The sequence below is a fragment of the Haliaeetus albicilla genome, chromosome 9 (assembly GCF_947461875.1).
Source record: "Haliaeetus albicilla chromosome 9, bHalAlb1.1, whole genome shotgun sequence".
NCBI lineage: Eukaryota > Metazoa > Chordata > Aves > Accipitriformes > Accipitridae > Haliaeetus > Haliaeetus albicilla.
Genome location: NC_091491.1, coordinates 38,417,052 through 38,434,898, shown reverse-complemented (window position 1 = coordinate 38,434,898; position 17,847 = coordinate 38,417,052). Strand labels below are relative to the sequence as shown.

The 17,847-nt window shown below is 47.8% G+C and overlaps 1 protein-coding gene across 4 annotated transcripts in view; it reads right to left on the bottom strand.

The window, feature by feature from the left end:
- The window catches only part of SLC7A14 (solute carrier family 7 member 14), a 35,530-nt gene that overhangs the window by 17,305 nt on the left and 378 nt on the right, over positions 1-17,847 (bottom strand). Inside the window, exons 1-2 of one of the 4 annotated variants that reach the window (XM_069792735.1) lie at positions 17,192-17,495; positions 2,731-3,130 (exon numbers count right to left, since the gene is read on the bottom strand). In XM_069792735.1, coding sequence (XP_069648836.1) covers positions 2,731-3,034 — 304 coding nt within the window. In that variant the 5' untranslated portion in view covers positions 3,035-3,130; positions 17,192-17,495. Of the gene's footprint in view, positions 1-2,730; positions 3,131-6,959; positions 7,057-17,191; positions 17,496-17,847 lie in introns of those variants that run through there. The other 3 variants (XM_069792736.1, XM_069792737.1, XM_069792738.1) reach the window with 3 other exon arrangements.

Below are 17,847 nucleotides of genomic sequence, written 5' to 3'. Positions count from 1 at the left end.
GTCACAGCTGATGGAGGGAGCCTGCGGCATCCCCTGTGCTGGAGGCTTTGTGGAGGGAAGTTGGGCGAATGCTTCTGTTTGACAGCTGACTAAAAGGCCATCCGATGAGAGAATGAAAGAGATTGATTTCATTTAATTTATCAGTTCAATCGATTATACTATGTCTGTAAATACCCTGATGCGACGCATGTTGCTTAAACCTAGGGGAAGGCATAAATGGAATTTGTCAGGCGGATGAAATTAGAAAAATCCCTATCTGAAACCAGGCTAAACGGTGCGGAGGGGTTTCCCATCGGTGGGACCTGCTGGGGAGGGCTTCCCCGTGGTTGTCTCCCAGGGGAGCCAAAAGGCTTTCTGGAAGGTGCTTTTTTTAGCCAAAACCTTCTTGGGTTCACTGTGTAGGCAGTGGGATCTGACTCTGTGATCTTCAATACATCAAGGGAAGGCAGGTGATCTAGTGGTCCCACCTGGCCTTAAAACTGTGAGAAACTCCTTAAAATCTGTCCGTGCATGCTTGCCTGAGCTCAGTGCCCAGTACACCGGCAGGGACTGTGATGTGAGAGCTGAAATCACGTCCCTTGTGAGCCCAATAACTTGTCCGGTCCCCGAATCCTTGCTTGGTTTTGCTTGCCAGAGACGTGTTGCTGTTACAAACAACAGCAGCGTCAACCATAAAGCGAGGAAGCGGCCAAGGAGATTATCAAAACACCGCATCCTTTGCAAAATGCTTTCCCAGGGCTGCAAAAGCAAGGGGAGATGAAAGCTGAGTGGGAAGCGGCACGGGCTCCTGTGGGCAAAGGCAGGAGGAGCTCCCCGCTGTGGGGCAGGGCTCGCGTCTGGGGTAAAAAAGCCCCTTTTTGGAGAGCAGTGTGTTTTTGTTAGATGAGACCCACCCAAGCTCCGTTTGCTCTTGGTTTGCATCACAGCCAGGAAAACCTTCACAGAGGAAGGAAAGCAGGCAGTGGGAAAGGATAAAGATGCTGATGCTATCTACTGCCTCGGTTAAAAAATAATGGGTTTTTTGGTTCATTTTTTGTGTTGGGATCCCAAATAAGCATTGGATCTCATTGCATGCTCTCAGCTCTTGTTCTGGGCTGAAGCAACATTAAATGTGTCTGAGCTGCCTTGTCACTGGGGTCCAACGGGGGAACGGGGAGGCAGGACAGTCTGTGTGGTGGTCTCTAGCCAGCACGGCTGGGGTCTTTTCCTGGCACGGCTTTGGAGAGAGCAGGACGCTCCTCCTGGTGCTGTGCCAGGGTTATACCTCTGGGCTGCAGGGGTGTAGGGGGCTCAAACTCGCACGGACTTTGGTGGGATCTGCATGGAGCAGCACTGCAACCTCCAGGGAAAGAGCGTGATGTGCTTCCACCTCCTCCTACAAAAATCCAGTGACTTGAAAAGCTGAGGCGGGTCATTTTGTTGTGTTTGCTGTTCCTGTCTTCTATCAAAGCCCTTTGCCATTTACTCAAGTTTCCTTATCCAATCCGCGGATAAAAGCTGGATACCAGACTGACACAGCATGCAAAGTCCTCTGAGCAGGGAGAGGAGGAACATCACATCATCATGTTAGCACTGATCTGGAAAGGACAAATGCCAGCAGTACTGGCTTCATGTGCAAACCGCAGCTCGAGCCATATGCTCAGCTGGGTTCCTACAGAGGAGACAGAATTCACCAGCTTTTCACTAAAATACATAATTCCTCTCTCTCTCTGCACATTTGTTTGTTGGGGTTTTTTGTTTGGAAATTCAAAGAGTGATCCTGCATGAATAGGAGCCAATAAAATCAACTCCAAAACTAATTGAGGAATTTTTAGACCGCTAGCAATGTCCACAACAAAAGAAGCTGGTCCTGGCGCTACCCAAGCCACCGATATCCTTCCTGTTGAAACAGGGTTTCCCACAAGCCACGTTGTGCTCTTGCTCCAATGCTGTGGCTTGGCCACTCTCTCCGCCTGGGACACGCACTGCAAAACTCTCAAATGTTCCAAAAATATTGACCACAGGCTCCATGCTTGGGGAAGCCATCAGCAGCCCATCGGGGTAATTACGCTTGGGGTGCTGGCTCCCAGTACAAGGTTTGGTCTGAGATTTGGGCAATGAGAGACGGTGTGTGCCTTGAGCTGGGTAAGCCCGGTGTTTTGGACACATATTTAGCTAACGGTCGCAAGAGCATTCCAGACACCTTTAGAAGGCCTTGAACAGAATAAACAAGAAGACAAAAAAAGAAAGATGCCAATTAGAAGAACACAGGTGCGCATTCCACGATAAAGGGAACTTGGCACAGAGGACCTCAATTCGGCAGTTTATCTTGACCAATTAGACTGAGACAAGTTTTGCATGTTTTAGTTAGTATAACCAATTATGTCTTACGTTTATGCGCGTGTACATTGTTGATATAACTAATCATTAAGTGTAACTAGGCGCGTGGACAGCGCGTGAATAATGTGTGTAACCAATAGTAAAATAGCTAAACACATGTACGGATGTAACCAATGTATAAAAATGATGTCTGATGCTCTAGTAAAGGGTCTTCAACTATGATCATATTAATCTGTCGTAGAGTCCATGATCATGCTCCCGCACAGTGTGAAAGGGTTTTTTAGTCTATGGAGAAGTCACTACCTCCTCATAGCTTGTGTTGCTGAGTGTGGGTCCTGCCAGGAGACCGTGAACGGAGCCAGAGGATGCATGAGATGGCACATTACTCAAAAACCCACCCGTGTGACTCACCTGACAAGATGGAGGCGACGGCGGCGATGATGAAGGAAACAATGACTCCGGGACCCGCCATCTCCTTGGCCACCAGACCGGACACCACATACATGCCGGTGCCCACGCAGCTCCCGACGCCGAGGGAGATGAGGTCGAGGGTGGTGAGGACCTTGGCCAACCTGGCGCCCTGGCCAGCGGAGGTCCCCGTGCCCTCCAGCATAGACTCCACGGGTTTGGTACGCAGGACGCGGGTGCGCAGGGCATGGCCCGCCGCCCCCCACGGCACCCGCCGTGGGTCCAGGCGCGAGAAGAAGCCGCTCATGGCTGGCGCTGGGCTCAGCGGAGGTGGGTCAGGGATGGTTTCAGAAGTACTTGCTCAAGGCTGCGGCTGCATCTCCCTCCAGCACTGGCGGCCTGGCTGCAAGAGAGGGGAACGGAGTTTTTAACTGAAATAGCCAAGCGAGAGGGATGCGTTCCATATGGAGGAACTGAAAGGGGCCCCCCAAGCTGGTTTCTGGCTGGGGTCCAGTGCTGGGAGAGCCCTGGGAGAGCTTTGCTTTTGCCAATGCTGCTGCTCTGGAGAAACCTCTTTTCTCCATCCCAATTGTTTTGTACAACAGAGATGCTCTGCCCCCTTTACGTTTGTCTGCGTGGTTTTAGCCCCAGTTATTAATACAGCCCCATAAACAGCAGGAACCTGATACCCTCCAAGTGCCCATTACATGGCTTAATCACTACCAAAAGCGACGATGGCTATGTAAAACCGCGAGGTGCTGGTGACCACCGTGGCACATTGGGTCCTGCTGGGGACCAAGCCTGACTCCGAGCTTGGCAGCACCACAGCGCGTTCCGGCAGCGGGGATGCTCCTGCCGGCACCACGTGTCAGCCCACCGTCACTATGCCAGGCCACGCGGGGGCCTTCCGTGGGCCATCACCGTGCTCCACCTCCACCACAAAAAAAGAGTCTGGGACCGTAGCTTTGCTCCTATATTCAGCATGTTGTGCCTGCTCCCTGCCTGTGCCAGGCAGTGGCTGGCTATGGGGCTTGATCACCACAAATTGGCTTTTACAGGGACAGATGTTTTTTTTTTTGTTTTTTTTTTTTTTGTGCTATAAAAGTTGACTCTTACAGCTCTTTGGCTATACTGGTTGTTTTTTCTTTTTGCACGCTACTGTCATCCTGGTAAATCCTAAAGGGGAAAGTTTTAAAAGGTGCTGCTTGTTCAGGTCCTAGTGAATCCTGTGGTTAAAAAAAGTCCTTAGTGTGGTTTCTTCATTCAATTTATTACTTCATTTTTGTGGTTATTTAAATAGTCTTTTTGGGAATTTTTTTTTTAAATTAAGAGATGTTGTTTTTTTTGGAGTAACTGCGCCAAGCTTTGGGGTCCAGCTTCTGCACAGTTAAGACAAGCTGAGAGAGGAGGTCAGCAGAAGATTTAAGACTGTCTTAAAATTGTTTTATGATTCCAAATCATTAGATTGTCTTAAAAATCATGAAATTATCTTGTTTTGCTCTTTGTGCTTTTTCATCTTGGGTCATATTTTTGAGAACTATTCAGCAACTGCCATTTTCCAACCCCCTTCCCTTTCTGCTTGTTTTTTAGCAAACTGCATAGTTCTCAGGGGAGCTCCTAATATCAGCAGCAATGACTTCCCAGTGACACGTGATGACTTCTTGACTTTGAGTAAAATAACAAGAATTGCCAATCTCTGCATGCTAATATAAGGGAACAGCAAAAATAGTTTACTAAATATGAATTTTAGCCTGGCAGCTTCTTTCCTGTTAATACAGAAATCTTTTTTTTTTTTTTAATTGCCTTGAAGACAAAACAATTATTTTCTCCATCTTTACATCCCAAACAAATTACATTGTGTCTACCAGGCAGCCTTGTGTTGCTGGAGTTTATTAAATAAAACACAGAATTCATTTCATGTTTTGGTTGATCACAGTTCAAATTGTGTTGAGTTTTTTACCTCGAGCTGAAAGGCTGGATGTTCTAGCTAAGAATAATAATAAGGAAAAATTGTTATGGCTCTTGAGCAAATATGCATCTTTGGGTTGAGAATAAAAACTGGGTTTGGCTTTGGGGTTGCTCAAGGAGTCAGCTGGTTTGCAGCATGGGCTGGATCTCAGGTTAGGTTTTACTTTTTGGTTTAAATGAAGGTTTGTGCTGGAAGGGGGCAGCAGAACCAGAGCTCGGTGGGTCTGCTCCAGCTGGGATGAAGCAGAGCAGTCCTCGGGGCAGCGTGCCCGTGTGCTGGCACCTCCAGGGTGACTCTGCTTTGCCAGGGCTGTGTTTCAGCCATGGGGAAAGCGACTCCTCTAAGCGAAGTGATCACCACCTAAAATTCATCCTCCTATCCAAAGCACAGCATCTCTGAAGCACGGGATGGCAAAGAGGTCTTGCTGTACTTCACCTAACCGCTTCCCATCCTTATTTAATTATTTTTCTTGGACTTTACGGAGGCTCCTAGGTGAGTTTGAAAGACTCAGGTTGCCATGCTTAGGTTTGCACCAGATTGACTTAAACTAGCCAAGAAACTGGGCAGAAGTATCTGTCTGGTTTTTGAACTGTTACAACTTAGATGTTCTTATCTCTGTGCAATTTTTGTCACGTACTTTGTACTGTAAGAAATCACCTTTCCCAAGTGAACCCGTCCTTGGTTTACTCATGCCAAAAACCTGTTGCGAGATAATACAGTATCCATTATTGCGAAAATAATAGATACTGAAAAGGCAGCCCTTAACTCTTGTAAGGAAAAGCATACTGAGAATCAGTGGCTGGAAGTTGAGGCTGGACAAATTAAAGTTGGGTGATTAACTATGGGAAGAGCCAATTTGTGCCTCTTGATGTCTTTATACCACTGCTGGATGCTTTAGTGAAGGCTGTGCTTCTCACAGAGGAGCCGCTGGGCCCCCAGAAGCAGTAGGATGGTGCAGGATGGAGGTGCTGAGGCTGCGGGCTGGTACTTGGTCCCATCACCAGCTTTGTGCTTTGGTATGGGAAGACCCCCCCCGTGTTTTAAGGGGGTTGGGACTGATGTGGTTGGAGATGAGCAATTTTTCATCATCTCGTCTGCGGTGTCCGTGAGTGGCTGCTGAAGGGTTTGGGAAGGGTGGCATACGCTCAGGTCTTGCTGGAGGGATCCACACTGGAAAAATTAGTGCGTCCCCCAAACTGAAGAAGATTCAGACAGCCCAGTTCACTCTCAAGGCACATCAAAGATACAGAAATTACTTTCTCACCAGCATTGCAAAGAACCTCAAGGGAAGACATAGCAGCCTTCTCCAGGAATAATTTTAAACCGCTAAAATAAAATAAATATTTTAAGTGGTTTAAATTTAAAGCAGGAACTGGCTGGTGGATCTGTGATGTGCCCAGATTTAGGCTGCTGAGCTGTTCCAGCTGCCTGGGGCTGGTCTGCTACTGGGTCCTCCTGCATGGCAGCCCAACATAGCTCTGCAATTCATATGGCCCCTCCTAAGTCACCAAGGGGAGGAAAAAAAAAAGCTTCTCCAAAACATCTGAAATGAAATAACTCTATAATTGCCGCTTTATTCAATTAGAGCGATCATTCAAAACTATTCCAGATGTCTAAATGAGATCAGCATATTGCTGCTCTGTAGCTTGGAAAACATCCTTTCACTCCATTTGAAACTATAAAAAAAAAAATCTCATGGATGGTAACCATTTAGATGAGGCAGAGACAGCTTGCTTCTGCTCTGCTCCACTAACCCTGGCTAGCTAGAAGCACACAGTGAGAAGGAAAGAGAGTTTTCGCTTGTGAGTTTTTTATCTGTTCTCGTCCTTATAAAGCTTGGAAGACGAAGGGAGCTGTGGCTCGGAGGGGGCAAGCCTGACTCGGGGAGCTGCAGTCGGTTGGGTTTTGGAGCTGCACAGCTCTCCATCATCAGGCAGTCTGGGTCGGTTTTCCCTGGCTGCCGTCTCACTGGCTGGCGCTTGCTGCTGCCACCACGCGCTTGTTAGCAACCGCTGTTTGTACCGAAACACTCTTCTTCATTAGGGTAAATTAACTCAAACAGCAATCAAGTCAGAAGGAGAGGCCTAGGTATTTACAGGCATGGATCTTTCTTAGTGTCTGGATTGGTGCTGAATTACTCCTGGTGTAAAGGTCCTTTCTGCTGGCTGCCCTGTGCTGGTGAGATGCAGCACGGTGCCCCCCAGCATCGCCCATCCTCGTCACCCCCCGCAGCTCTGGCTTCCCCAAACGAGCCTCCCCATACCTTGTCTGTGCTTTGGGATGGCCTTGATTTTTCTGTTAACGACACCTCTCCATCCAGGCGTCCATAGGGGTATCCTCAAGCAAAGACCTCTATTAAAAAATGCTGGGAGCGCAACAAGAAACAGAACAGTGATGGGGATAAATGAAAAAAGCGAGTTCCTGTTGGTATATTGATGGAAAGACAGGGAGGGGCACTCGCTAAGAGGAAAAGGTTGGATTTCCTCTGGCTTTTGTGGCTCACAGAGTAATTATTACAGAGAAAAGCTTGCTGATGCCCCAGCAGCAGCTGGGTCAGCGTGGTTCTGGACAGCAGCGCCCAGTTTGCTGCAGGGGTTTTTATGGGGAAAGCCCCTTCCTCCTTGCCTGGGGGAGATGTGCCCCAGAAATGCAGGATCAAAGCAGGTTCCTATCAAACCCTGAGGCAGTCGCTGCTGTGGACCTCGGAAGTAGTAACACAGATGTTTACAGTGCAGGAGCAAGAGCCCTCAGACCCCCTCCCCGCTCCGCAGAGGGGCTGCGTGCTGAGCTGGGCTGCAGCGTTGCCCTTGGGGGGGGGAAAGGAGTCCCAAAGGCTCGAGGGGATGCGAGAGGTGGCTCAGGATGCTGCGAGAGGCAGCTCCTGGCAGCAAACCCACTGTAATCCCAGACGAAGGACAAGAGAAAGAGGAAAAAAAGGTGCTAACCTGACTTCCCTGCTCCCCCTCCCCTTTTTCTTTTAATTACTAGCTCGGTAATGGTGAGGCTGACTTGTACAAAGAGGCACAAGATACTGAATTTCATTAGAGCTCCTACAACAGGGAGAGAAATGACGTCAGTGGTGTGATGCAGCGCGGCGGGAGTCAGGCAGCAGCTCTGGCGGCCGCCAACCAGAGGGATGCCTTCTGCCGGGGCTGCTCGTCATCTTCATGTTTTCGTTGCGAATGCAGTTTGATTTGGAGTTTTATGTGCTTGTTTTTACAGTGTTGATCCCCAGCTGGGCTGCCACTGTAAAAGCTGGCTCCGTCTCCATCATCAGCCCTCCTTAAAGGGATTTAAAAGCCAGGCACAGAGCCGAGAGCAAGGGCTGGTCCCTGCTGGTCCTGGCGCCGTTCACGTGGGTCCAGCTTCAGCGATCTGGCCTTGTGCCTTTGCTGTTAATTTGGGGCTCTTTTTACTTTTAATCTTTCCATTTTTACCTCTGCTTGAGCAATTCAAGTGGAGGTGTGGTTAATTTAAACTAAATTTCTCGCTAAATTAAACTAGTGATATATTTCAGGCTTAAAACCAACTTTCTATGTTGCATCAACTAAAAAAAAACGTTCTGGGATTTTTTTTTTTTTGCGCCTTCATAGCAAAATGGAACTGGAGGGCTTGAACAGCACTTCTGTGTTATTTCTGTCTCTGTTACTTTAAGTGCTTTACCAGTGTTAGCACTGCTGTAAAATGGCTAAGCATCATTATTTAATTTTGACAAATAAGCAAAATAAAAGAGGAAATATTGTACTTGACCAAAGACATAAGGCAAGGGTGCCACGCATCCAGAGCCAGCCCCCAGGAGTCCTTAAATTTTGTTTTCTAGTCTCTAGTGCAAAAAAGAGTCAAAAGAGCATAGACATGTAATCCAGTAAAATAATTAGCAGGTACATAGAGATTACCCTTTGTGCCCCTCTCCAGCCTTCAGAGGGGTGATAGGGTGTGCTGGTTTACCTGCTGTCCTCTCTGGGGAGAGACTGGGCTGCCTGAATAATCAGGGAAAAGGTGGAGGGAAGGATGGGAGAGATGTCAAAACTCCTTTTTGTCTTGCAGCCAGTGGGTCCCTATTCCTAAGCTAAATAGCTAAATCAGTATTTGAGCACTCATCTTTGGGCAGCGTGTCCATGAAGGTGAGCGACGAGGAGGTTTAGGTGGCTGAGTGCTCATCTTCCTGCCTGGATGAGGAATAGGTGGGAGCTGAAGTAACACACTCGGAGGTGAAATTGAAGCCGGTCACGGTGAAGGCCAGCAGATCCCTTGATATTGGGTTTTTCTAAACTTTGCTGGGGTTAATTACATGCCAACATCACAAGCAATTGGTCCGGGCTGTCAGGGTCCTTTGGGATCCTCTGGAGCATCAGACTAGTGAGAAAGAGCTCTGGGGCTGGAGGAATTGGTGTTTTCCTCCTTCCTAGAGGCTGGATGCATTTGGAGGTAGCACCTATAGGTCTTATAGCCTGCAAGGGTTGGAAACCCAAAGGCACCATTTGCATCCCTGGAGGCACATCCCCTCCCCATAGACAGTAAATCCACCTCCCCAAGACATCAGGTTTTCTGCTGTCCTTCTCCCTTGTGCCTCTAGAAAGCAGTCCTATGCCTGGCATTTTGTATTTCCACCTGTTTTCTGCCCTTTTTGTCCACGTACCAATGATTCCTCATGGTGCAGAGTGGCGTAGGACTGAGTGCAGGGTACTTATGACAGATACAACAGTCTGTGAGTGCTGAGCTGTAAGTAATGCAATATGCATGAAGTGCTCCATTTGTGTTTGCAAAAAACCTATTTAATCACCGGGGAAAAAAAAAAGAAAAAAAGAGAATTACAGAGAAAGAGGTATAATCAATTTGCACGTTTTCAAAAAGGTCTAGTTTGCCATTGTTGTCTTGAGATGGCTAAGTAAAAGCCTTAAAAAAATGTAGTGATACTGCTAATGCAGGGAAATGATAAATCAATAGCTGGGTGAGCTGAGCAGGAGATGGGGAAACGGGAACTTCTTGGAACTGCTCTGACAGGCTCCCTCTACGAGAGTGATGAAACCACACGAAATGAGTAAATTTGCTTCTCCATCAATAAAATGGAGAAAGTAGCCACCTTAGAAGTGCATGAGTGGTTAATTCAGTTGGGTTTTCTAAGGAGGTGGAAGAGAAGCCATGCTAAAAAGTATTAACGCTCCTCTAGCCGTACCTTATTGAAAACAACATTGCTTTTGTACCTGCCCATGGTCATCTGCAGAAGGACCCTTGTTGCTCTATGCACCTTCAAATGCTCACTTGTGGCGGCTGCGTGATTTTGCATTTGAAGTGCAGGTATTGATACCAACGCTTACGGTTATCGGATATGGCCTCCCCCATCCTTTTGCAGTCACTAGCCATGGCACGGTCGAACAAATGAAACTCCTAAAGGAAGCTGTGCTCTCAGATCTGGGTGCTTAGACCATTTCAATGACTAATGTGCTGACCTCTGAAATTCAGGCATTTAAAACGCCGCGAGCCGGGTGCCTGGGAACCGAGATTCATCTCATATGCTGGCACGCACTTCTGCAATCTTCCCTCTGGTTTTGATAGTAGCAGCTCCAGACTCTGAGCTGTCACAAGAGGAAAAAGCATCCTCCTGGTAGTATGGTATCTTCTCTGGAGCGTAGTGATTTGCCTGTTTGCAATGCTAGGTAGATATTGTTCTAGCAGGACGATTGCCACTGGCATCAGTGGGGTGGTTGCAGCCTTGTGTTTGCAACTCTGGGCTTTTTCCTGTTTTGGGGTAATGAGTTATACTTTCAGTAATTACTGCTTTGATGAAATACACATTTTTTGTAATGAATCTTGCTGTCAGAGTGGACAAGGGCTGCCTTTGTATCACTAAAATGTTTAGACCCGGGTTACCAGACAGTCACTTCTAGAATTATACTAATTTAAAAACTGTCTTTGCTTTAATAACACGCAGGAGGAAATCTGTGTAATTACTGGGTTGTGCTTTCTTTTTCTTTTCGCTGTGGATCCATACTTTTAAACTGCAGAATGAAAGTCATTGTGGTTTGCTCCAAGCCAGCCGTGAGAGCTTTTTTCATTAGACATAATTCACAGAATGGGTTATTTATTAATGTGTGAGGCTCTCTAAACAAAATGGATTTTTACTGTTGTGAGACGCTGGCTGATGCATCATTATGACAACTTATTTCATTTCTGGGTAGCATTTTGAATTTCAGTGGCAAAACCACAAATCTTACAGTAAAGTACCGATTTAACACTTTGGCTTTGTCATCCAAACCAGGGGGAAAAAAAAAAATTACCTGTGCATGAAATACAGGATCTGAAAGTTCCCTATTTTTAAGCCTCTACTTCTATTTTGGAGATTGCTGTTTTTATAGAGATTCTTTTATTCCCCACCAAGAAACTGTGTTTTGTTTTGTTTGTGGTTTTTTTTTCCCTCTCACTGCTGACTCTCACTTACCAGCAGCCTTTCCAGCATTCTCTAATAATTTAGCAGCACTCTGAACTGGTCTTTTACACTGTAAACACATCGGGCTTACAAACACGGTTCAGCTCTTGCTAGTTTTCAAATGCGTTTCTCTTTTGTATGTGCACACGGTCTCATTAATTAGTTATCGAGTTCCATCAGCGGTTATACAAGTGTAATTGATTATGCCTCACTGCCCCATTTCCATGATTTTGGCTATCAGCTAATTAATGCAGGAGATGTTCTCAGAGAACGACTTTCCTCAGAAGCTGGAAAGACACATTCTTCAATCCTGAGCTTACGAAAGCCTCCAGAAGAAGCAATAGTAGTAAATGCAAATCAATGGGGGAGGTTTTTGTGTATGAAAGAAGGAGCCTAGAGCTGCAGGGTAATTTGGCTAGTTGTAGCCTGTGTCACTAAATTCCTCAACAGAAGTGTGAGGTAGTTTCAACTCGCTTCCAAGGAAATGAATAGCAGCTCCTGCTGCTTTTATTACATGTTTGGCTGCTTATTCTTATTATTCACTAGGACAAAAAATCCTTGCCTTACATGAGTAATCCTCCTGCATTTCAACACAACCGATTACATGAGTAATGTGAGCACAAGTTGATCAAAGAAGATGATTTAGAATAGATTTTCTGTGTTTAGTCATTTATCATCATCAGTCAGGCAAATGCACCACAACACCTAAGCGGCACGTAGTGTGAGTAATACCCGGTGTTGTAGCATGAGGGCTTTTTGACATTTCCCAGTAAATGAGTTACGAATGCACATCTAAGACTAAATCAGCTTCTAGGCTGGTACTAGTGAAGCAGAATTAAATGAAGAATTATATGTTCTTAAAAATGCTAATAGCAGAAAAATTAGGGTATTATAATATTTCTGGGTGATGCCCACACACTGCCCGGAGATGTCCTTCTATAGCAAGGGAATCAGCATGAGCCAGTGTGATTAGCTTAAAATCTGCTTGCCATTGAAGCCCTGGTAGCTAATTGCATACTTGCTTTTAGCCTCCCTTACCGGTGAAACCCCAAAACCCAAACTCTTTCACTAAAGGCAACATACTTTGTGTCCCAGCCACACTAAGTAGGGTCTCCCCATGGTGTGCTGCCCTGCCTGGCAAGCGTAACTCAACTGGTGTGCCCGTACGCAATTAAAAGACGAGACTAGACTTGCTGAAATATTCTTGCTGCAGTTCTCGTTTGTGCCGGAGTCTCAGCCAGGGGAACTTGACATATTCCTTCTTTCTGTCTTAATTTACTTTGTGCAGAGCTGGTGACCCTAGTTATTAATTGCACTTCTCCTGGTCCCTGTTGCTTCCACAGCCGGTTAATGAGTGGAACACACCTGCTGATGCCCAGGTGCCTTAGACAAGGCACTGGCGTACCCAGATGCTTCCCGAGCCCCTCGCTGTGGGCCTGCTGGGAGCGGCACAAGACCTGTCGCCAATGCTTTCTGCCTGTTCCCAGCCAAGGATGAAGGACAGACAGGAGAAGCGTGCGTTTCCTTCACCAGCAGACTAGGGTGTCCGCATCCTACCTGGAGACCACCCAGGTGGGCTGAGCACCACGAAGCAGTTGGTCATTTAATATGACTCAACAGGTCCATCATGAAGACCTGGTTCAATAATGCTCAAGCACATGTTTAAAGCTAGGTTTTAATCGTGCTGCTGTGGGTGGAACGTGCCCAGATGTGCAAGTGGTGTCTCAGCACAAGGGGGTGTCTCCATCCTCAGGTTTAAAAAACTTCATTGAGTAAGACCCAGCCCGCACTCAGGGAGCTGAGGACTTACAGGAGTGGACCAAACCACCAACTTAGGTCACAGTCAGCAACAAGCAAGAGTCAGTGGCTGCTGAGAGGGGCTGCCCTCAAAACCACACGTTCGGTTTCATAGACATTTACCTAAAGTTTCGACACAGATACCCCCATAGACACTTGTAGCATGGCAGCAGTAACCCATTTCCCTATAGGCAGCAAACCACCTGATCCTGTAACTCTGTCCTCTTAGAATTAGGACGTGGTGCTCGAAAAACCTGCGCTGCAAAACTCTTCTTCTGTTCACCTACCAGGTAAATTTAATTTATGGTATCATGTATTTCAGTAAATTATTGATACCGTCACCGCACAGAGGAACAGAAACAATAGAGTCACGTGCTGCGTGGCTCCATCTCACTGGCTTTGTTTCATAAGTGCCTGGGCTTCACCCTGACAGTTTTACTGTGGGGAAAAATAGTTTTCTCCTAAGGATGTTCCAGCCTGGTGACAGAAAGGGATGGGCTGTGGTGGCAGTGTCAATGCTACCTGGAGCACCCAGCCCCGTGCTGATGACCATGTAGCCTAGAGGCAGGGCTGCTACTCGATGAGCCAAGGAAACGTATACAAGAGGAAAAATTGCTCCGTCCCAGAAGGCAGTTTCCAGTTGACAACCACAGCTCAGCTACCTCTCATCGCTTGTGAATGAAAAATGTTTTAGGAATCTCTATGGCTTGTGGGTCTAAGCTAGAATCTGCTCCTGTTTACATCGTGGGTGGCTTAATGAGTTCAGAAAACTCATCCTGGGCCAAGGTGAGACTCTGGCCAGGTTTTCATATCCATAGGAAGTAGCTTAAAAATGCCTACTATATTTCTTGACTCTGGATCTTTTTGCATCCCTAGGTCTACTGTCTTTCACAAGAATGACAAGTTCAGGCCCAACCATGGCTTTATATTTTATAGACAGCACCAATCTGAGAGTGATTTTTTTTTTTTTTTAATTCTCTTTTCTTAATCAATGTGAAAGACACAAATGTTACCCACCTGCTAATGTTTTTTTGTGTGACACAGGGATCCCTCTACCACATATAGATGTAGAAGTATTTGATTCTTTTTTACATTCTTGTTTGGATTATTAAAACATTTTAAAAATAACAACATGTTGCCCAAACATATACATTATGATGATCTTAATAGCACAGGTGCTGTGAAAGCAAAGTTTTGATTTTGGGGGGGCTAAGGAGTCTGAGGGACCAAGTATATTCTGTTACAGACTATTCTGTTATCCTCTTTATTATTTTTTTTTTCATGAAGAAAAGGATTGTATTTATGTTTGTGCAAGTTCTTGCCATTCTATCCACTTGAATGTTGCAGGGCTTCACAGGAAAACCATGAATTTAGCCATTGAGAGGTTATCCTGTTCCCAGTGAATTTTCTAGAAAACCTCCTGTTGCCTTCAAGGGAAAATGGATGAAATCTTATATGTGTGTGATTTCAGAACTGAGAAAACAGACTGTCTTATGCTCAAGAAGGAAGTACTGTCAAGTCAGCCTATAAATATATTCTTTAAAATATTTTGGGCTGGAATCCTTTCTGATACAATCCTATCTGAGACCCTGAAGTTCCATAAAAAGTGAATTTTCATTATTTTCAAATGATCCTAAAAAATTAGAGAAGGGTAAGATATGTCTTGACTTGGGAGTCATGACTGACTCCCTAAGGAGAATGATGTATGTTTAAAATTGCTTCACTTCACAGCAATATGCCCAAAGAAAGAGATTCTTTTTAGGGAGAGTTAATGAAAAAAGTTGGAAAATTGGGGGATTCAAAATATAAGTTGGTCAGTCATTTGTTCTGCTTCTGGTATGTGGTCAAAAATCCCACCTGCTGGGAATGTTGTACTTGTCTAGAGGGGAGGCTGGGGCACCTGGGAGTAAAGTTGTACGTCTCTGTGCCTAACTTGGGGAATTAAGGATCAAAGGTACCATTAAGTCCACCGAGTTCATTTTGTCTGAATTGCAGGCCATTAGCTTCCAGGCAATTACTCCTGCAGGGAGCCCAATGACTTGCTTTGGCTCAGTTGCGTCTTTTGGGAGGACATCAAGTCTTGACATAAACAGATGGAGAATCCAGCAGGTTTTCTGATGGCTCCTTCATCAGGTCATCAGTCCTCCACTGTTCAAAAACGTGATCCCTCACTTAAACCAGAATGTTTTGGCTTTAGCATCTCGGCACTAGTTCATGTTGTGTCTTTCTTTGGCAGACAGAGGAATAACTCAGTGCCTAGTAATTTCTTTCTGTAGAGGCTCTTAGATTTAAGAATCAAGTCACCTCCCACCCTTCTTTTTAATTGAGTTGCTCGGGTGCTGGAGTTCCTCCATTGTAAGGGCCTTTCTCCCATCCTTGACAGTCTTTGGCTTTTTTTACTTACCATTTTATTGTCATTTTTGTTGATGTCTATTGTATTCTAGCAGTCTCAGTTTCCAAGGGCTGAGGTAAAATTTCCTTCCTGCATCTCCCCTTACTGAGCAGCAATTGAATGAGGCTCTTTTTTCCTTGGTCGTGTTTAACTGCTTGTCCTATTGCAGATATTGCCTCCGTCCTGTCTTCTCAGATATGTACTGTACGTTTGACTTTGAGAGGACCTAAGATTCTTTGTTGGCATCATTCACTACTCATCAGTCTCTGTTTTGTTGGCAAAGTCCAGCACCTTTGACAGATGAAAATGGGAAACAGCACTTGGGCCTTGGATCTCTGCAAGAACCCCTTACTTCTCTGTACTCACGCAACAAGGATTCCCCACGGAGCAGTATGTTTTAAGAGCAGATAATTATTCCATTTAAGCTAGGCAACATTTCACTCTAGTATTGTTTTCGGCTTGTTTGAGCTTTTTTGTTTGTTTACAGTATGTTGTTCAACTATGGTAAGTCATATGCCTTAGCTATGTGTACCAGTAAAATTAACACACGTAAACACCATTAGCAATCAGGCTTTCAGTCTCATGACACTTTTTGGGCAATTAAACAAATGCCTTGGCATGTTAAAATGTACTTGCCTACTACTTAGGGACACTGGGAGGATTAATTAGTTAATATGCTAGATTAAATCAGACACAGCCCTTTTGAGACAAAAGTCTTCTCTGGGGTCAACCAGAGCCTACTCCTTCCCAGAGCCTGCACTGATTTAGGAAGCCCTATATTAGAGCTCTCTCCGTACCGCCTGTGACAGGCAGGCACTAAGTCGATCTGTACAAACTAGCATTTAATAGGCCACAAAACCTGAGATGGAAAGCCGTTCTGAGAAAAGAGATCAGGATTTTCAACGGAGTGAAGCTGAAGCACACCTACCAAGGGGCCGAGGCGGCCAGACGGGTTGGTATTAGGCAGTTTGAAAATACCCGTGTGGAATCGATAAACAGCACCGAGTCGGGGGGTGACGTAAAAAGGAAGCTAACTCCATTATTGCCAGGATCTAAGTCGGAGCGAGTTTTGCAGGCGCCGGCGGGAGGATGGAGCCGTCAATCGGGGCCGGCCGCGTCCGTGGGCGGGCGCGGGTGGGCGGGGGGGGAAGCTTAATGGGGGCCGCCCCGTCGGGGCTTCAGCACCACGGACAGCGCCCGCCCGCCGCTGCCCGGCCCCACGCGTGACCTGGCTCCAGCCCGCGGCCACCGGTCCGTCGCCCCCCCCCGCCTCCCCCAGCGGGTCTAACCTGCCCCCCCCCGTCCTTGCCCGCCTCCCTCTCGGTTTCTTTTCTGCTCGGCTTGCTTTCCTGCCTTTTGCCCCCCCGACATTCCCCTCGCGTGTTTTGTGCGGGAACCTGTAGTGAGAGCTGTCGCTTCGGTCAGCCCCCCCCCGGTATTTCTCCTCTCATTCTGTTTTCCCTTGTTTTCCTCTCAATCCCGTGCTGTCAGCCCTGACGCCCCCCCCCCCCCCCCCCTCCTCCTCCCCGCCGAGTGCCCCGATACTTTGTAAACACGGGGAGGGGGGGGGGGGCGCAGCCTGACCGGCGCAAGGGGAATACCCAAACGGGTCGGGGCTCGGTCCCCCGTGGCCCGGAGGAACCCGGGGTGGGGGGTCTCCCCTTGCCAAGGCGGCCCCGTCTGCGACGTGGGGGAGGATGGGGAGCAGGGCCAGACCTCCCACCCGGGCTCACAGCCATGCCCTCCCCGAACCCCAAGACTCTCCGAGCCCCCACGCACACCCCCCCCTCAGGGCAGGAGGGTGGCAAAACTGGGCAGCCCCTTCCCCGCCTCCCTCCATCCCCCTTTCCCCCCCCCCCCGGTGGTGCGGGGCACTCACCGCCGGGCGCGGAGGGCAGCGGGCGGGCGATGCTGCGGAACCCCGGGCGGGGGCGGCTGCGCTGCTGCAGCCGGCGGCGGGGGGGTGGTGGTGGTGGTGGTGATGGTGATGGTGGTGGGTGGAAGAAGATGGGGAGGGAGGGGGGGGCTGCGCTGGGCACCGCCGGCCCCGGCTCCCGGCCGCGAACGGAGGGAGGAGGGAGGGATGGAGGGAGGAGGAGGAGGGATGGATGGAGGGATGGAGGGAAGGAGGAGGGAGCTGCAGCTCCTCAATTATTCAGCGCTTCCCCCTCTCTGCGCTCTCCCCGCCCGCCGCATGTGACCGCCCGGCAATACCCACGGGTGGAGGCGAGCCCGGCAGAGCTCCCTGCGGGAGGCTGGCAGCCCCCCCACGGCCGCGTCCCCAGCCATCGGGTCCTCTCTGCCTGCCCAAGTGTCCGGAGGGCTGTGGGCTGTCCTCCCGAAAAATAACTTCTGGCTGTCTCCTCCGGAGCAGGGTTTTCCTCAGCCCGGGGATGGAGTGTGGGGAGCCCCCCCTTTGTTTTCTCCTTCAGCCACACTGTGAGATTTGGGTGCTAATGCTGTAATCCCAGAACAGGCAGAATTAGGGCTAAAATAATGCCTCATGTGTTGCAGCGTGCCATGGTGTCCAGCCCT